Raw genomic sequence first — 19,736 nt, 5'->3', positions numbered from 1 at the left:
TTTATCACAGTTTCTATATATATATATAAAATAGGAATTATGTCACTCATTTCTAAAAAATTTTTTGAGGACCTACTTTGTGTCAGACATTGTTCTAGGTATTAAAAATACAACAGTGAACAAAACATAAAAATGTTTTGCCTTCATAGAACTTAACATTCTTGTGGCACAAACATTAAACAAGATTTTTATAAATCTGATGTTTTAGAGCAAAGTGCTGAGTACAAAAAAAATAGGAAGGGTGATAGGAAGTGTTTAGATGACAATAATTTTTTTATCAGGTTGACATGATAAGTAAATGAGAAAATATATGTAAAGTGCTTACAGTGTCTAGCACTTAGGCCTGAATTTTAGCTCTTTGTAATAATACTAATAATTTTATCTAAATCAAATTTGTTAGTGGTTAGGACAGTTAATAAATAATAAGTAAAGCTCCCAATGGGCTTTTCAAGAACCAGTTCATATCTAATTGTTATTTGGTTTGCTTTTTCATTAATTTCTGCTTTTACTTTTCTGAATTCCTTCTTTGTGCTTTATTTTGGTTTGTTTGTTTATTTTATTTTATTTTTTTTGAGACAGGGCCTCCCTCTGTTGCTTAGGCTGGAGTGCAATGCTGCAGTCACGGCTTACTGCAGCCTCAGCCTCCTAGGTTCAAGTGTTCCTCCCAACTCAGCCTCCCCAGGAGCCAGGAGCACAGGCATGTGCCACCATTCCCAGATAACTTTTTTCTTTTTAATTTTTAGCAGAGACAAGGTCTCACTATGTTGCCCCAGCTGATCTCAAACTCCTGGATTCAAGTGATCCTCCTGCGTTGGCCTGCCAAAGTGCTGGGATTATAGACATGAGCCACTGTGGCTGGTGGTTTGTTTTTTATTATAACTTCCTAAGTTGAATACATACTTATTATCAGGCTTATTTCCTATGAAATTCATTGAAGATTGTATATTTTCCTCTGAGTACCTTGACTCTTTTTTTTGTCATACGGTGTTGTATGATTCATTTCTTGATATACTGTAATTTTAATTTTAGTCTTCTTTAATTGAAAAATTATTTAGAAGTGTTTTTAGAATTTTTACAGGTGGTTGAGATGTGTTTGAAACTCATGAGAATGCATGTTAGTTGTCCTAGCCTTTTGGTTTATCTGTCTGGTTTTCTTTATTGTGGTAGGTGATTGCGTCTTAAAGGTTTTCAACTTTTAGGAATTTTCTTTGCGACCGAACACATGATCAGCTTTTGCAAATGATGCATTGGATATTTAAAAAATATGTATGTATACCTGGTTTGTTGAGCATAAAAATTTCTCTGTGTGCTTATTAAATCAAATGTGATTTTTTTGTGATTCAGATCTTCCATATTGTTGGTGTATCTTTGCTTGCCACTTCTGTTGATCGCTAAGAGAGTCATTCACCAAGACAGGTCTTTGACACATTGTTTTTGTACTTTTAGTAGATTTTAAAAAATCAACTTTTTAGGAATATAATTTACTTGCAATAAGATGCACAAATTTTAAGTTTTGACAAATGCATGCCCTTGTGTAATCACTACTCCATCATGTTCAAGTCATAGAACATTTCTATCACCCCAGAAAGTTCCTTTGTGTCCCTTTCAGTCAATCCCCCACCCATAACCACTGATGATTTCTATTGCCACAGCTCAGTTTTGCATATGTAGAATTTTATCTGAATTGAATCATACAGTACATACTCTTTTGTGTTTGTCTTCTTCTTTTGTCGTACGCCATGATTTTGAGACTTATCCATGTTGTTGTATGAGTAGTTTATTCATTTTTATTACTGAAAAGTATACCTAATTCATTGCTTTTTTTGTCTGCTAGATGCATAAAGTTTTGAAATTGTTTTATCTTATTTGGGAAAAGGCTACCATTGATTCTGTTCATATCCCCCTGTTGGCAAAAGACATCTGGTCTGTAGTTACATGGGGAAAATATATTCAAGCACCCTGAGTTTTATGCCTCCTTATTAGTTGTCTACACTGATAACAAGTGAGAGAACGAGAGAAGACAGATGGTTTGTGGAGCTTTGCTGACTTCCTAAATGGCTTCTTGGCAGTTACTCTGATCTCTGCATCCCTATGAGGGCTGGGATGATGGTGCAAATTGAAATGCCCCTGATAATTAAGATGACTCTGAAAGAGCCAGGAATTCCTGTCCCCTGCTGTGTGCTGCACCAGTGTGGAAATCCTTCATTGAATCCAGTCACAGAATTTGCCCTTGTCATAGATGTGTGGCCATAGAGTAACTGGAACTTTAAAAAATCCATATTTAAAGATTTTAAGTAGAGTTAACGAATACAAATAGCAGCTTAAAGGAAAATATTAGTTAATTTTCAATTATTCGGAGACAGATTGCTCAGTGTTAGTCATCTATACCTTCTTTCTTCTGTTTAATCTTTTGACCCCTTTTTGTTGCCTTTCATTTCTTTAACACTAGGCAGAGGAAAAAGGAGAAAATGAAATTCCATTTGTTTTAGTAGTTATCAAAAAGTGTGTGTGTGTGTGTGTGTGTGTGTAGGTGGGAGAGATTGAAACTTTTCTAAAATAAAAACGCTCCTTTTGCATAGGAGGCACTCTGCAGCTGTGTAACTTTAGGCAAGTCACTTAATATATCTGAAACTTAGTTTCCTCATTGGCAAAGGGAGTCAAATGCTTACATACCTGTCTCACAGAATTCTTAACATACTTTATACAAGTAACAATTTATGCAAAAGTACTTTATAAATTTTAAAGTTCTATTGAAATATATACATATATTTTATTTTTCTGCTTATAATTACTTTCTTTTTATTTTTTCTTAAAGATGTCTGATTCCTAGCTGTAGAGGTACAATAGACATGTTCCTGCAATGTCATTTGTGACTTTTTAAAAAGGCAGCCAGCTGAGTGTAGTGTCTCATGCCAGTAATCCCAGCTATTCAGGAGGCTGAGGTGGGAGGATCACTTAAGGCCAGGAGTTTGAGACCAGCCTGAGCAACACAGCAAGACCCCATCTCTAAAATAATTTTTAAAAAACAATTAGCCCGGCATGACGGTATGCACCTGTAGTTCTAGCTACTCAGGAGGCTGAGGCGGGAGGATACCTTGAACCTAATAGTTTGAGGCTGCAGTGAACTATGATCATGCCACTGCACTCCAGCCTGGACAATACAGTGAGACCCTGTCTCAAAAAATGTATATAAATATATACACACACACACACACATGCACGCGCACGCACACACATACACACACATTTAGTATAGTCTATGACTTGTGACTAGTTGGCTTTTTGATCCAGTTTTATAGGAGCTCTCTCTTTGTCTTGGCTTTCTTATTTGAAAATGCAGAAAATAGTTCATATTCTTTTATAGGAGTGATGCTATTATTATTTTACTAAAGTGATTTATAACCATGTACCTTAGTTTTTCTGTGAATCCAGATTTCCACATATTGGGCTTGCATTATGTTACATCTACTTAAGGCATATAATTTAATTCTATTTTGTGGAAAGGGCTGGGATATTGTTGTCTTCTACTATAACTACACAATCTTCGCAAAATCATTTCTTAACAATTTAAAGAAATAAAGGGTAGTGCATTTAGTTATACAGTTTACACCATTGTTCCATTAGAAGCTAAATGATAGGAGTGAGGATACAGTGACATCAATTGTTAAGGCCTGTGCATTATTCATTTAACATCTGCTGCTGGTTTTCTTTTCCCTATGGGAGAATAAATTACAGCACATCAGCACATTTTTCATGCTTTGTGTTTAAGCATTTAAAAGACATTTATTGTATTATTAATGTTATTTTATTTCTGCTTGCTTGGCAGCCCCTGAAGTTATCAATGCCCATGACTATAGCCAGCAGTGTGACATTTGGAGCATAGGTGTCATAATGTACATGTTGTAAGTAGCCTGCTAAATGTACACTTTAAGATGAGTGGATAGTTTCTAACAGTAGAATGACATAGACTTTAAATTAAAACTAATATATATTTTTAAAAAGTGATTTAAAAACCAATTGGGAGATCATTCTAAAAGCGCTCTTATTAGTTGTCAGGTATACATCCCTTAGGTGTTTTTTTAATACTGTAAATTTATAACTTTCAGCTTTGGTTTTCATTGATCTATAAATGCAACAATATGATCTGAGCAAAATGAAAAATCTTAACACCTCCCGTATCCCTTGCTACAAACCAAAAGCTTCATGAAGTTCGCTTATAGCTTATCAGGTATAGGCAGGTACTGTGGCCTGGCACTGGTTCTGCCCATACAGGCAGAGCATAGGTGGGAGTGGGTACTAACTAGGCAGAGGGTCACTCAGGATCTAGGGAGTATTCTACAGTTCCCAGTTCCCTTAATGCTGCTGTAGCCTTCTGTCATTCTTGTTCTTCCTTCTCTTTCATTCTTAAGATTCAGTCAAACTCCATGTCCTGCACATTTTTCCTTTGAAATATCCTTACCTATTCTTTGGTTTCTCTTCACCTGTTTCTTTTCTCCTTATGATTCCTTTTCTAGACTATTGCAGGGTCTTTCTGACTGTTCTCCCTACTTCTGGTCACCCTCCCCGGTCTGTCCTTCATGTTGCTGTCAGGGGTGTCCTTTCAAATCACAAATCTGATCATACTGCTTTCCTGATTAAAAGCCTTTGATATATATATACATACATGTATACATATTTGTATACAGATAAGTATCAGAGCATCCTGGCATGGCATGGCATGGCATAGCAGGTCTTTCATGACCTGACTCCAGCATGCCTTTCCAGTTTGGGGCTAGATATGTATTCCTGTGCACCTACACTGTGCTGTGATGATTCCAGGTCACATTTCAATACTCGGACACACCCTGTGTCGCATGCCTCTGGGGTGTGTATGGGTATGTGTGTATTCTTTTTCTTTATAAGCTTCTTTCCTGGGTGGACTCAGCTCAAACATTAAAGCCTTCTATTTCTCTACTCCTACTTTACCCCACCATAGCAGAGTTCCTACATTTATTATGTATATACTTTCTCATGCTCCACAAAAGATTTTAAGGTAGCATGCAAAACAGTAATGTTGAAAGAAAAAATAATAAAATAGGAACATTTAACCAGGAAGGTTTGCATATGTGTAAATCTGATAGAATTCATTGTTCCCTTTTATGTAGTCTCATAAAGCTTTTAAAAACTGTGTTATAATATTATATATATTGTATCTGTTTTCCTTGTTCCAAATTCCTTGGAGGACAGAGACCTTAGATTATTCATCTTTGCATTCCTGGTATGTGGTATAAGAGACATACATTCAGTGCTCAGTATGTTTGTTAAATTGAATTAAAGTGAATTTTCTAAGAGGTGTTCTGAAAAGTTAGTGACCATTGTTCTGCCTGTTGGTGAATGTGAACATTTTTATGTTGATGCAACATTGGTTTTATGGTCATATTGAAGATTTCACTATGCACTACCTCTTCCAGATCATTTCTAAATATTGACATCACAGTAGTTACATTTTCACAGTTCTGTGAAATGGAATACACAGGCAGTAGAAATTGGATGATGTGGTTGTAGCTGTAACTCAGCTGGTCAACACACATTGTTGCTTAGATTACATAAAGTATAAAAGTATTCAAAAAAGTTTTTGATCATTTTGTGCTGATTAAAATCATGGTGCAAAAATTCTGAGCCTTAGTCTTTAATTAAAATATAGCTTTTAAATTAGTCTTTATACTCTCAAGGCTTTATTGAAAGCATGAGTCAAACATCCTACATATAATCTAATATTATGCAATTCATATAGTGTTTGCTGCCTTCTTAGTTTGAACTTGGTGTTAAGGAAAGTGAATGTATTATATCTTAACTATCTTTCTCTTTCTTAGAAATATAATTTTAATTTTTCTGTTTCAGAGTGTGACTGCATACCATCATAATGACGTTGTCTTTTCTTTACAGTAGACTCCTACTTAGCTAATCAGTGCCTATTCATTAATCTGTCTGAGCCCAATGGTGTTATAATTTCCTTCACCAAGAGCACAAACATTACCTTCTCCAGGGGGTTTATTTGCTTGTTTTTCAGTGACTTCTGATTCATTTCTATTTAATCAGATAGTGCTAACATACTTCCTCAAGGTGAAATTAGCATAAGTAAATATTCTTTGTAGTTACTGTCCTCTGCTGTTTTGATTTCTATGAATGCAACAAAATAGTAGGAAGACTTTAAGAGACATTTTTCATTTCTTGGATTCCCTTTTCTGGATGTGGAGGAAATTGCTGTCATAAAATTTTGTATGCTGCTGATTAACCAACCATTAGATACATTTTTATGTAAGTAAAATTGCAAAGAACAGAAAAAAGTGAACTTTTTAAGATGTAGCCCTTAAGCTGTAGTTGCATGCTAGTCAGGCAATGCAGAGGCAGCTAAGAAATTGGTGAATGTGCATATCACTGGTTGATAACAGGCTCAACGAAGTAGGCCTTTGCTGGTCTGCACTATTATAATATATAGTAATTGTCCAGAAGGCCATTTTTCTGGCTATTTTGTTTTCCATAGCTTTTTAATTGCATTTTAAAACTAAATATCTAGGCGAATAGGATGAGACAGAGGAAATCAGAATGAGCTAGAGAGATAAAAAGTATTAAAATAAGAGTTTGCAGAACAATATGATACTGATAAATACTTAGTAAGAACCTACAGGTAAATGAAAAAGCTCTATTGTCCAGTCTAGTTTGATAAACCACTAGGATGAAAGCAACTTTTCTCCCCACAAAAGTCATCATAATCATCATTATTACTATGAAAAATACAAATTTTGACTTATTCAGAAAATGTTCATGACTTAGATTTTTAAATAATTAAAAATATAAAGAAAATTAGTAAAAATGTAACTGTTAAAAGACATAGAGATTAGTATACTTATGTACAGTGTAGACCAGCAGTTTGGGAAGTATAATGAAATTACACCATTTTATTCGTTCATCAATGAAGTATAAAAATATATTCCTGAGAGTTGAAGAATAGGCACAGAGTTGCCCCTGTGATGAATCTAATTTCATCTGTCTGGTTGTCTTTGGACAAATCTGGTTGTTGTCTTAGGATTGCCCTCAGATGTTGGAGTTGACAGTAATGAGGATGGCTGACATTTGTTGATACTGTATTATGAAGAATTGAAGTCAGCTTTTAAGCTTGTTCTTGTAGTTTTGACCTAGACCACTTATTGAAGTAATAGCTTTATAGGCTTGCCATGTTCTGTTAAGAGTCTAAAGATACCTTGTTTCTGTATTACAAGCCCATGTTTACTTTATACACACTACTCATGGTTTTACTGATGTTGGTCATTATGTGTACTCAGCTTTCACCCTTTCAGGCCAAAGGGTCAAATTATTGTCTGATTTTTCCACATTCAGACCCTTTTCATTTCATACACAATTTTTGAAGAGTTGTGTCAATTTTAATGGCTTTTTGGCTTTGACTCAGATCCTATAGAAATTCCCAGGGTTAGGGCTGGGCGCATTGGTGCACAGCTGTAATCCCAGCATTTTGGGAGGCCAAGGCAGGTAGATCACTTGAGGTCAGAAGTTCGAGGCCAGCCTGGTCAACATGGTGAAACCCTATCTCTACTAAAAATACAAAAATTAGCCGGACATGGTGGTGCATGCCTGTAATCCCTGCTACTCGGGAGGCTGAGGCAAGAGAATGGCTTGAATCCAGGAGGTAGAGGTTGCAGTGAGCCGAGATTGCACCACTGCACTCCAGCCTGGGAGACAGAGTGAGACTCCATCTCAAAAAATAAAAAGAAATTCTCAGGGTTAGTCTTGGTTTATTTTTATTATTGCTAGCATTTGTATAGTATTTTACTATGGATAAAAGCCTTAGCTGGTCATTAGACTTTGGTAACTAATTAGACCCTGATAACTCATTGTATTTTTCAGTTGAGTCAGTTTGCATTATGTACCTTAAGGTATTACCTTCCTGTTGCTCACTCTCAAAGTGTATCTCCTTCATTAGCTAAGACTATTATTGTACACTTACACTCACCTTCCTGTATTTTAGCTCCATTTAAGCTTAGTGTTTCCCCACCTGCAAGAGCTTTGGGTCATTGCTAATCTGGAGGTTTCAGTGTATACTTGCATACTTCCTCTACCAGATCCTTTCTCTAAATATTGAAATAAGAGCCTAGCACTGATCTTGGAAAACCCTGTTGCTTCCATTTTTACTTCCAGGCAGGTACCCATCTCTTCCTATCCTTTCCTTAAATATGAAGCAGCACTACTTCCAAGTCCTATGGAAACTTAATTTTAATAGCCTTATTTTTGTTATTTAAAAAATTTAAACAAAGTGATTGCTTTTGTTGCAGATTTTGTGGAGAACCACCCTTTTTGGCAAGCTCAGAAGAGAAGCTTTTTGAGTTAATAAGAAAAGGAGAACTACATTTTGAAAATCCAGTCTGGAATTCCATAAGTGATTGTGGTAAGTATAAGTGTGTTATTATTTACTAAAGCTCATATAAGTAACATAAGAAAGTTGGCCAGTGGTTAAAATGTTTTAAATCTCTGTTTCATCATTAAATTTACTTGTGGAAATGAACACTATTTACTTGTGGAAATAGAAATATCTTCACTGTGCTTGTTCATCATCAAAACTTTCAAAAACAGAAAATACGTAGTAAAAGTTAAAGAGGAAATTTGCTGATCATCTAGCTAATGTTTACTATAGACCATTAAACTAGGTAATCCAGGCAATAAAACTTCACTTTAGGCTTTAAACTATATTTATTAGGCATTTATACTGATGATTTTTATTGTATACGTGACATCTTTCTTTTTAGGTCTGTTATACAGACCTAATCCTAAAAAATTGTAAAATGTATGCTATTAATTGTAGTTAAAATAAATAAGATTTTTCAGGATTTTTTTCTTATTTTTAGCTAAAAGTGTTTTGAAACAACTTATGAAAGTAGATCCTGCTCACAGAATCACAGCTAAGGAACTACTAGATAACCAGTGGTTAACAGTAAGTTACAATATTACTTCTTTCTTTCTGACACGCCACCATTGCTCATTTCTTTTTATTTTGTCTTGGAATTTTCTGTATAATCTTAAAACAGTCAGTTAGTTTGATTTTCTGTCAAATTAAAAAACATTGAGTCTTGACAAATTTCTGAAAATGAGCGTTTTCAAACTGTTAGAACTGTTGTCACAGTTGTTTATATATATTTATAGAGGTTTAAATGATCTTTGTTCAGTGTCATGAAAGTATCATGTCCAATAGAACAGAGCTGAAAAATGTCCAATATTATAGCTCTGGAAAGTTGAAACAGTCTATATAGTTCAGTGATGTAAAACACTGGAACCACTCACCTCTCTTTCAACTCTTGGGGTATAGAAAAATCTTTGGGGACTCAGAAAAGCCATGATCTCCAAACAGTGGCAGTCTCCTGGTTTGGAATTTTATTTATTTACATATTGCTTTCTGCCGTTAGACTAAATTCTTCAAGCACAGACTTTGTGTCTTACTGATCTTCGTATCCCTACATCCAAACATTACCTGGTCACAAGAGGAACCTTGGAAAAGGCTACTGCTTGTCCCTCAATATTTATTCTTCTCCTTCTATAATAATAAGGATCCTGACTTTTAGTTGGAAACATTGCTGTCCAGTTAAAAGACTCTTCCCCAGTGTTCTTTGCTAGTTATCGTGATGGTCAGTGAGATGCAGGTGGAAGTGGGTGCAATTTCTGGGAAGTGTCCTTAAATGGAGCTGGTGTGGCATTTCTCATGCACTTCCTCTTTCCTGGTAGATGCAGATGTGAGTTTGAGTAGCCATATTAGATTATAAAGTGGAATCTGGAAATGGCAGAGCAACAAGATGCAAGGAACCATAATAGTAGCTCACAGAGCTGCCATGTCAACCCTTCACTGCCTACCTCCAGAATTTTTTATATGAATGGGAAACAGACTTCTGTCATCTTTAAAATACCCTATAGTGTGCAGCTGGACCTAATTTCGATTAATACAATCCTCAAACAATTGCTGAATGAGTGAATGATTCAGTAAGTGGATAGGTCTGTAGATATCTCAGAAATTTTTCTGAGAACTGAGATTAGAAATTATTAGAGCCATATGGGAATATTACTAGAGAGTATTCATCTATTAAAAATTGTAGATCTATTATTTGCTAGATACTGTGTTAGGTATTGGGGATACATGATATAATTACATTTAAAATGTAAATTAGCATATGATAATTTTTTTTTTTTGAGACGGAGTTAATAAGAAAAGGAGAACTCTGTCGTCAGGCTGGAGTGCAGTGGCACAATCTCGGCTCCTGGATTCAAGCGATTCTCCTGCCTCAGCCTCCTTAGTAGCTGGGACTAAAGGCACATACCACCACACCCAGCACATTTTTGTATTTTTTGTTTTGTATTTTATTTTGTATTTTGTATTTTTAGTAGACACGGGGTTTCACCATGTTGGCCAGGATGGTCTCAATCTCTTGGCCTTGTGATCTGCCCGGCTTGGCCTCCCAAAGTGCTGGGATTACAGGCGTGAGCCACCATGCCCGGCCGATAACATTCTTAAAAGATCATTCTGACTATTTGGGTGTGGAATGGCTTGGAAATAGAGAATTAGATAGATGTTGAAGTAGTACTGTTGAGAGATAATAGTGACTTGGATAGAATAGAGATGAAGAGAAAAACGTGAGTTATATTTTAGAGGCATAATTGATAGAATTTGATGATGGATTAGATGAAGAAGGAGGATAAGAAAGGAAATAAGGATGACATCTAGATTTTATTCAAATAACTGGTTCGACGTTGGTGCCATTTACTGAGATATGGAAGACTGTAGGAGAAATAGATTTCTTTCTGGGACAGGGATGGTGAATCAAGAGTTCTGTATTAGATAGGATCAGTTTGCAATGCTTATGTGGCATCCAAGTGGTGATATCAAACAGATAATTGAATATATGAGTTTGAAACTGGAAAGATTTAAGATAGAGATATAAATTTGAGAATCATAAGTATACAAACACCACATAAAGCCATTGGACTGAAGAGATAAATAAGGAAGAAAATACAGATAGAGAGGAGGCCCCAGCAACATGTCTTTAGGCACTAAAACATTAAGAACCTCAGATCAGTTTAGATGCATAAATATATAGTGATATCACTCTCCTTTTAAATTACCTAATTTTCCTTTGGCAATTTCTAATTATTGCTTTAAATAACATTTTTTTTTCTTTAAGGGCTAAAAATAGTCTTCACCCAAGAATGAATTCTATTTGCCCTCTTCTATGAATGTGTTGCTCTCTCAAAGGATTCTGTGCAATAATTATTTCTGGCCTAAAGTAATTGTGCAAATGAGTTAGCAGCTAGATCACTGCAAAACTATATTGAGTAGGTTTGTAGTACAGCAAAATAAACTGTAAAACAGATGGTGTGCCTTAGAAATTTATCTCTTTTCAGCATCACACAACATTTGGATTGGGCCATTTAATTATTTGTTTTCTAATTAGCACAACTTTATTTCTGGTTTTGGTCATTTTTCTAGTAGTCTCCATTTTTGAGCCTCTGTAACATTTGTCTCTATGAAGTCTTTGCCAAATGGATAGAGAAGTGACAGATATTGTGTGCTATATCGGATTGTCCTAAGGAATTCAGTGGATGAAATTTAGAATACTGGCATTTTACAAACTCCTAAAAGGCAAAACTCTTCTTAACCACTTGAAGTCTTACTTTCTATGATTCATATCCTCTGTTTGAAGTAATCTAAGGAAAACATGATAGTTCTCTCAGCGCCCTGCTGCTTTATAACCAGAGCTTACCTTCTGCAATACCTAACACATAGTAACATTTTTCTATAAAAAGTTTCTATGGTTTAGCCTATGTACTGTGCATTTTGAAATATGGTAATTATCTGAAAAGTATTCTAAGAAAAATAACTATTTCTCTTGTACATTTAAGGGAATGGAATTTCAAATAAACACATACATATTGTCATCTTGATTTAAAAAGTCAGAGGTTAGATGTAAGGAAAAATACCCAAGAAATGACTTTCTTTCAAAGAAAGAGTTTGACTCTAATGGCCGGGAGTATGCTGGTTCTTTTCTTTCGTTCATTTCTTCCTTGTTTCCTTCTACTGTCAACTGTAGTTCAGGAGTTAATTGCTTCTTATTAGGTAATTGCCTTGATATTCCTTCAAAGTCTCCTGGTGACAAATAACACCAAGAATTTACATTTTAAACAAGTTTCCCAGGTATTTCTTCTGCCCACTTACGTTTAAAAGCCACTGCTATAAATTAAGGAAGCCAGTTTTTGTTTTTTTGTTTTTTTTTTATGTCTTGCCAAAATGTAGTTTGAGCTTTAATGGTATTCAAACATTAATTCCTTCAACACATTGTGTGTGCACACACGGGTGCGCCTACCAGGTACCAGGTGCTAGGTATAAAATATAGTTAAAGCCACATAAGACATGGTCTCTGACATAAGGAACTTACAATTTAGTAAGGAAAACAACCTATGTATAAGATTCAGTGCAAGGAAGAAAATGATAAATGACATAAGAAATTACAAAATGACCAGAGGTATGGAGGCAAGCAAGTGTGAAGTCAGAAAGTTTAATTTGACTGGCAGATAAGAAGCTTGAAGGAAAGAAGTGAGAAATGAGACCAGAAAAGGAAAGAAAATTGTGAGACTAAGAAAGAAGAGAAAATCATGAGTGGACTTGAATCCAGGTTACAATTTTAACTTCATTCCATAGGTAGTAAAGAACAGTTGTATGCTCTTTGAAATGAAATAAATTATTAATATCGTTAAAGTGCATCAGTCTTGCCAGGTGGCTTATTTTAAATAGGACATCAATCACTCAAATGTCTATACTGATTGTAGCAAGTATCATTTTATTTAATCCATCAGGTACTAGAGAGGTACAAAGATGAATAAAACAGTTCCTCTCCTTGAGTAATTAATTTACCACAAGTAAGTCTGTACTTTGCTTTATAGTCACAACCTTGCAAAAGCACTTTGTAATCAAGGTGTAGGGACTAATTTCAGAACAGTCTTTCCTAATGTATGAACAGGGCCTTTGTTCATTAATTTACGTATTGTTGTTCGGATTTTGATCATTAGCTTTTGACCTTTAGCTTTAACATATATACTCTATATAAGAGGATGGAAACTTTCTGATACTTAACTAATTGTTGGCTGTTATTTTTTTCCTTCTGTATATTTTCATCCTAAATATGTTAACTCTTACTTTATTTTACTATATGTAGTTATTCATACATTCTGAATTAATCTTATGTATATGAATACATTTTTGAGTCTCTAATGAAGCTTTCCATAAAAATTACGTTAAGGAGGCCGGGCACGGTGGTTCACGTTTGTAATAGCAGCACTTTGGGAGGCTGAGGTGGGTGGATCACAAGGTCAGGAGATTGAGATCGGCCTGGCCAATATGGTAAACCCCATCTTTACTAAAAATACAAAAATTAGCCTGGCATGGTAGCGGGTGCTTCTAGTATCAGCTACTTGGGAGGCTGAGGCTGGAGAATCGCTTGAACCCAGGAGGTGGAGGTTGCAGTGAGCCAAGATCGCACCACTGCACTCCAACCTGGGCGACAGAGCAAGATTCCACCTCAAAAAAAAAAAAAAAAAATTAAGGAAAAGCTCATGAGCCAGAACACTTGGGGATTTACTCAATATTCAATTATTGGTATATACTCAATAATTCAACAAATATTTATTAGATAACTACTATGTGCTTCGGAGGACACAAAGATCAGTCTGGCATGGTCCCTGCCCACAGGTTGCCCACAGCCTAATAAAGGGTTTAAAACAAAAGCACTGGCAGAGAATGATAGATCCACAAGGACGTAAATGTACTATAACAACTACTACTAAATTTCCAAGAAGAGAGCTATTATTCTTTTAAGCAAGCTTGTCCAACTCACAGCCCAGCACAAATTCATAAACTGTCTTAAAACGTTATGAGACTCATCTTTTTTTTCTTTTTTTTGGCTCTTCAGCTGCTGTTAGTGTTAGTGTATTTTATGTGTGGCCCAAGACAATTCTTCCAATGTGGCCCAGGGAAGCCAAAAGATTGGACACCTCTGCTTTAGGGGATTATAAAAATTACTTAAGGGTGGAAGTAATATGTGATTTGGCTTTTTAAAAACTGGGTAAAAATAGAAATTAATGTAGGAGTCCAGGTAAGGAAGGTAAGAGAATTCTAGATAGAAATAACTTTTCAAAGGCATAAAGATAGAAGAAATAGGAAGTATATTCAGAGAATAATTTGTAGTTCCTTTTTTTTCTATAACCATAGAAGGCATATAGGACAGTAGTGGGAAATTATGTTGAAAAGGAAGGTTAGAGCTATTTTGCTCTAGACCCTAAGACTTTACATTTGATTCATTTGGCAATGACTTACTACTAAAAGGCACTCAAGTGCCATGATCACTGCTGTGCTTGTGTGAGTTTTCTCTTTTGTCCCTCTCACCCTTGGAGCGTTATGTGAATGGACTTGGATGAAGTCTGTGGGCTAGAGATAGTGATTAGATTCTGAGGGAAGAACTCTTATTCAAATGGAGTATCTTGCCTGAGGTAGTTTGAATCTCAGTTGAATCTAGGAAGAGCCCTAGAAATAAATTGGAGTTGAAGGTCTTGAGGGAACCCATATACACAGGTCGTGGCTAAAGGGTGGAAGGAAGCAGGATCTTAATGAGGAGGTGAACCAAGAGTCGGGAGTTAAATAGAAACGATGAGTATTGGAACAGGTTGGCAACAAGTAGCCAAGTGTCTGAGACTCTATCAGTTAGTGGGTTGGTGGATACATTGTTGGCCAGGACAGACAGAACTTCAGGAAGAGTTATCTGGCAACAGTGTGTGATAAACGTTGTCATGGTGGCAAGCAGAAACCAGAGAATTGAAGTGGACTGGGAAGAGACAACGAAGACTGGAACTAGGGCAGTGGGTGGGAACAGAGAAGAGGGGAGAAAGAAGACCTAAGAAAGAAAACATAATTTTGTAACTAAGTAGATGTGTTAGGTAAGAGAGTAAAAGCAATCAAAACTGCTTCTTAGGTGACTAGGAAAATGGTATGAGAAAAAATAAAGTCTAGAAGTGCTGGTTTTGTAGATTGGAATATGAATGAAGTGTTTTTGGAGCAATCTGTTCAAACCTTTATGTTTAAATTATAACAAAAAAGAATTTTGAAAAATGACGAGTCTCCTCAGATATTTTTAGGTTGAACTTTAAAAATTTCACCATAAATATAATTGATTTGCAAGGGATATAATTTCTCATATAAACATTTGTAATGAAAAATAAAGCTAATATCAGTTTTTACTCATATGGGACATCCATCTCATTCATTTTTAGATGTTTATGAACAAGTTCTTTAACAGAAACTAGGTTATTCATTCTTCTCTTTGAATTTGTGTTTCTATTCTACTTCTTCCACAGAACTTTATCCTAATGTAATAATAATTTTGCTTGAATGGATTTTATTAATCACCTATAATTTGTCTCATTTTATAAAAAATTTCAAATTTATATTTAAATTTTTGTTTTTGTTTCCTGGGACTCTAAGGCTCTATAATTTCTAAAAATTATTTAAGAATGACTTTTCATTATGATTATTATCAGTAGTATATAATCAATCAAGAGAACATGATTTTATTTTTTTAGAATTATTAAACTAACAATATTATATTGGAAATGCTTTAGTGGATGGATAGAGCTGCTTTCCCTCCCAATTAGTTCATGCATACATGATCGAATATTTCTATTGTTAGAATGAGACAATGTTCAGCAATATTGTATTGTTGTTTTTAGTTTTTATAGACACTGAGAACCTTATATAAATAAGTGGATAGGAACGAAAGGACTTTTGACATAGTAGTGTCATGCAGTTGATCACAGCTGTTTATGTTTCAAGACCACTCAGTGAAGGGCCTGCTAGAGGAGATTCTGGTTCCTGCCAAGATACTATGTCTTCTTTGAAGATTAAACCTGAAGTAACTTTAGAGAGAAACCTCATGATACCAGGATTCAGAGAAGAGTGAGAAATCCCTGGGAAGATAAAGGGATAGCCTGAGCTGGTGTGGATAGTGGGTAAGGCTGCAGCCAAGGGAGGGAATTAAAATGGAAACACAAAACAACCCAGTTTCCCCTTTTGCCTGTCATCATCACTTGCTTTGGGACACCAATGCTTATCTCCTCACAAGGGTCTGAAGTAATAAAATCAGAGCAGCACTGAAGCCCTACTTGAATGAGAAGCCAAGGAAAATGGGTGGGAATTAACTTGTTGTAGGCATTGACTTCTTACCTCTTGGCCTCCAAACTCTAGGACTGCTGGGTGATGCTTTTGGTGTACTTTAGGAGTGCCTTCTCCTCAGATTATTTCTCCTGGCGGGAAGAGGTGGGCATGTGTGAAACCCTGAACTGAGGAGTTGCTTAGTGGGGCAGGTTTTTGGTGTCTAGGATTCTTCCCCATACTCTTCCTTGATCTCCCAAGGCCAAGGGCCAGGACTGGCTCTAGATCCATGCCTTGTCTTCTGGGGTGCCAATGCTTCCCAGGAAACGAGCTCAGAGGCCAAGTTTCAAACACCATTAGAAGAGAGTTTAGAATACACAGTCCTAGAATTTAAAAATTAACAAAGTGAACATACTAAGAGAGATAAGGGAAGATGTTGATACTATGAAGCAAGAATAAGAAATAAAAACAGAACCAAGTAGGTATGAAAAATATAATAGTTGAAATATAGAATGCAGTGATATAGGATACATAGTAGATACAGCTAAAAAATGAATTTTAAAACTAGATGATCAGATTGTAGAACTTTATACAGAAGGAAGCAGGAGAGGATAAACAAATTGAAAATAGAAAAGATATACGGGGTTAAAAGTAAAAATGCCAAAATCTATCTAATAGGATTCTCAGAGAAAAAATAAAAAGAGGGAGGGGGAAATCTTTTAAGAAATAATGGGGATAAACTCATCAGAATTAAAGAAAGAACTTAGCTTTAAAGAAATGATAGACTACCCAATAAGAGAGAAGAAAAAAACTGACAAATAGACATAATGAAATTTTAAAACATCAAAAAGAAAAATTCTAAAAGCCCCCAGAGAGAATGAGCAAATCATATAAAAAAGAACAACAATCACATTGACATCCTACTTTTCAGCAGCAACACTGGATGCAAGAATAACTGGAGTAATATGTTAAATGTATTAAGGGAAAAAGACCTTTCAAGTTAAAATTTTATATCCATTCAAATTGTTATTCATATGAAAGGGAATGATTAAGATATTTTCAAATATGCAAGAACTCAGAGGGTTTGCCACAAGAGTCCTACAGTTAAAACACATGGTAGAAGTACTTACAGAGGAGGAAAAACAAATCCAGGAGATGCCACAAGAGCCATGTGCAGCAAGAGTCTTTAAATATCTTGGTAGAGTTTGCTGGTATTAAAAAATACAAAAACAACACAAAACCAAAGAAGAGAAAACATAATCATAATAACCCAGAATTAAAATTCATGATAATATCCACATGACGAGCACTGGGAAGGGGGCAAGGGCATAGGAGCAGCACATGAAAGTGTGCTAAAGGAGAATATGGAGGCATCAGATTTTTAAAGTAGGAAGGAATGAAAAACATATAAAAAGTGGGAGAAACTGAAATAAAAATGATACGGAAGGGGGCAGGGACTGAAAATTAATGATATCTAACTTAACATCCCAGAATTTTAACAGAATAAACCCAAATAAAGTAGTAGGAAAGATAGAACTAAGAGTAAAAATCAACTAAATAGAACACAAAGATAAAATAGAAAAGATCAACAAGGTCAGTATTTGGTTCTTGGAGAAAACCAACAAAATAAATACATCTTTGGCAAAATTAAGAAAGAAATAGAGAAAGCAGGCTGGGCATGGTGGCTCACACCTATAATCCCAGCACTTTGGGAGGCCAAGGTGGGTAGAGGAGGGCATGGTCCCTGTCTAGGGCTCCACCCCCAGGCATGTTCCCACAGACCTAGGTGAGGACAGGCATTTCTCTTTTCCTGCCTAAATGTTGCATTTTCCAAGACCACCCTGGCCTGCCATGCCCCCATCCTGGGCCTATAAAAACCCCAAGACCCTAGCAGGCAGATGCACAAGCAGCTTGACATCGAGAGTCACACCGCGGCACAGAGCCAGTAGGCCTGCAATCCATCCACCGGCAGGACAATATGGAGTTTGGCTGGGGCCGTTGGAGGAGAGCCCAGGCTGCTGAGCTGCCTGACTCCAGGGAAAAACCACCTTCCCACTCCATCTCCCTTCTGGCTCCACATCCATCTGCTGAGAACCTCCACTCAATAAAACCTTGCACTCATTCTCCAAGCCCTCGTGTGATCAGATTCTTCTAGTACACCAAAGCAAGAAACCTTGGAATGCAGAAGGCCCTCTGTCCTTGCAATAAGGCGGGGGGTCTAATTGAGCCGATTAACACAAGCCACCTATGGACAGCTAAACTAAAAGAACACCCTGTAACACACACCCACTGGGACTTCAGGAGCTGTAAACATTCACCCCTAGATGCTGCCCTGGGGTTGGAGCCCCACATCTGCCCATCTGCATGCTCCTTCTAGAGGTTTGAGCAGTGGGACACAGAAGAGGCGAGCCACACCCCCACTGCATGCCCTGCAAAGGGGCTGAGGGAACTTTTCCCATTTCAATAACAGGCTTAGATGGGAGAAGCAAGTCCAAATACAGAAATAATTACAAGTACATTGGTTAAAAATACCTGTTTAAAGGTATATTGTCTATTGAATTTTTAAAAAATCTAGCTCTCTACTATTTATAAGAAGCGTATTTGAAGCATAAAGATATGGAAATATTGAAACACAAAGAATGGAAAAGGACATATCAGGGAAACACCACAAAGAAAACCTGTATAATGGAATTAATACCAATTAAATATACCTTAACATAAACAAATCATCGTTAAGGGATAAAGAAGGTCACTTTATAATGATTAAAGATTCAACTCAAAAAGATTATATAGTAATTTTAATAATGTATGCAACTAATAAAATAATCTTAAATATATATCAAAAATTGACAACATTGCCTGGAGAATTTGGCAGATCCATTATAGTAGGAGATTGTAATGCACTTCTCTCAATTACTGATATATGAAACAAAGAAAAAATATATGGATGATTTTAACAATACAACAAGCTTATTCTAGTAGACACATACACAGTTTTCTAATTAGAGAATGTACATGTTCTCAAGCACATGTGGAATATTTACTAAAATTGATCTTGTCCTGGGCCATGAAGCAAGGAAGCCCTGATAAAGTTAACACAGATCATATTCTCTAGTAATACACGGTTAAAAGTCAGCAAGCAACAAGATTAAATATCTGCATATACCTGGAAAATAAATCACATTGCATCTGAACAACTCATAAGTCAACGAATAAACCCTAATAAGAAAAAATTTAAATTCCTAGAACTGAATGATAATGAAAATACAACATACCAAAGTTTGGAGGATACAGCAAACATGTACTTCAGTAGAAGTTTAATATTTATATTAGAAAAAGAGAAATACAGAAAATTAATGATATCTAACTAAAAATTTCACAATTTTAAGAGTAAAACCAAATAAAGTAGTGGGAAAGATCAAACTAAGAGCAAAAATCAACTAAATAGAACACAAAGGTAGAATAGAAAAGATCAACAAGGTCAATATTTGGTTCTTTGAAAAAAAAA

General features: G+C 35.8%; 1 protein-coding gene across 3 annotated transcripts in view; it reads left to right on the top strand.

The window, feature by feature from the left end:
• The window catches only part of STK33 (serine/threonine kinase 33), a 145,434-nt gene that overhangs the window by 95,958 nt on the left and 29,740 nt on the right, over positions 1 to 19,736 (top strand). For all 3 annotated transcript variants that reach the window (XM_011954380.1, XM_011954381.1, XM_011954379.1), the window contains 3 exons: positions 3,827 to 3,902; positions 8,328 to 8,440; positions 8,898 to 8,983. In XM_011954380.1, coding sequence (XP_011809770.1) covers positions 3,827 to 3,902; positions 8,328 to 8,440; positions 8,898 to 8,983 — 275 coding nt within the window. The remainder of the gene's footprint in view (positions 1 to 3,826; positions 3,903 to 8,327; positions 8,441 to 8,897; positions 8,984 to 19,736) is intronic.

Source organism: Colobus angolensis, unplaced genomic scaffold, assembly GCF_000951035.1.
Source record: "Colobus angolensis palliatus isolate OR3802 unplaced genomic scaffold, Cang.pa_1.0 Scaffold381, whole genome shotgun sequence".
NCBI classification, from domain to species: domain Eukaryota; kingdom Metazoa; phylum Chordata; class Mammalia; order Primates; family Cercopithecidae; genus Colobus; species Colobus angolensis.
This window is presented reverse-complemented; position numbering and strand designations above follow the sequence as displayed.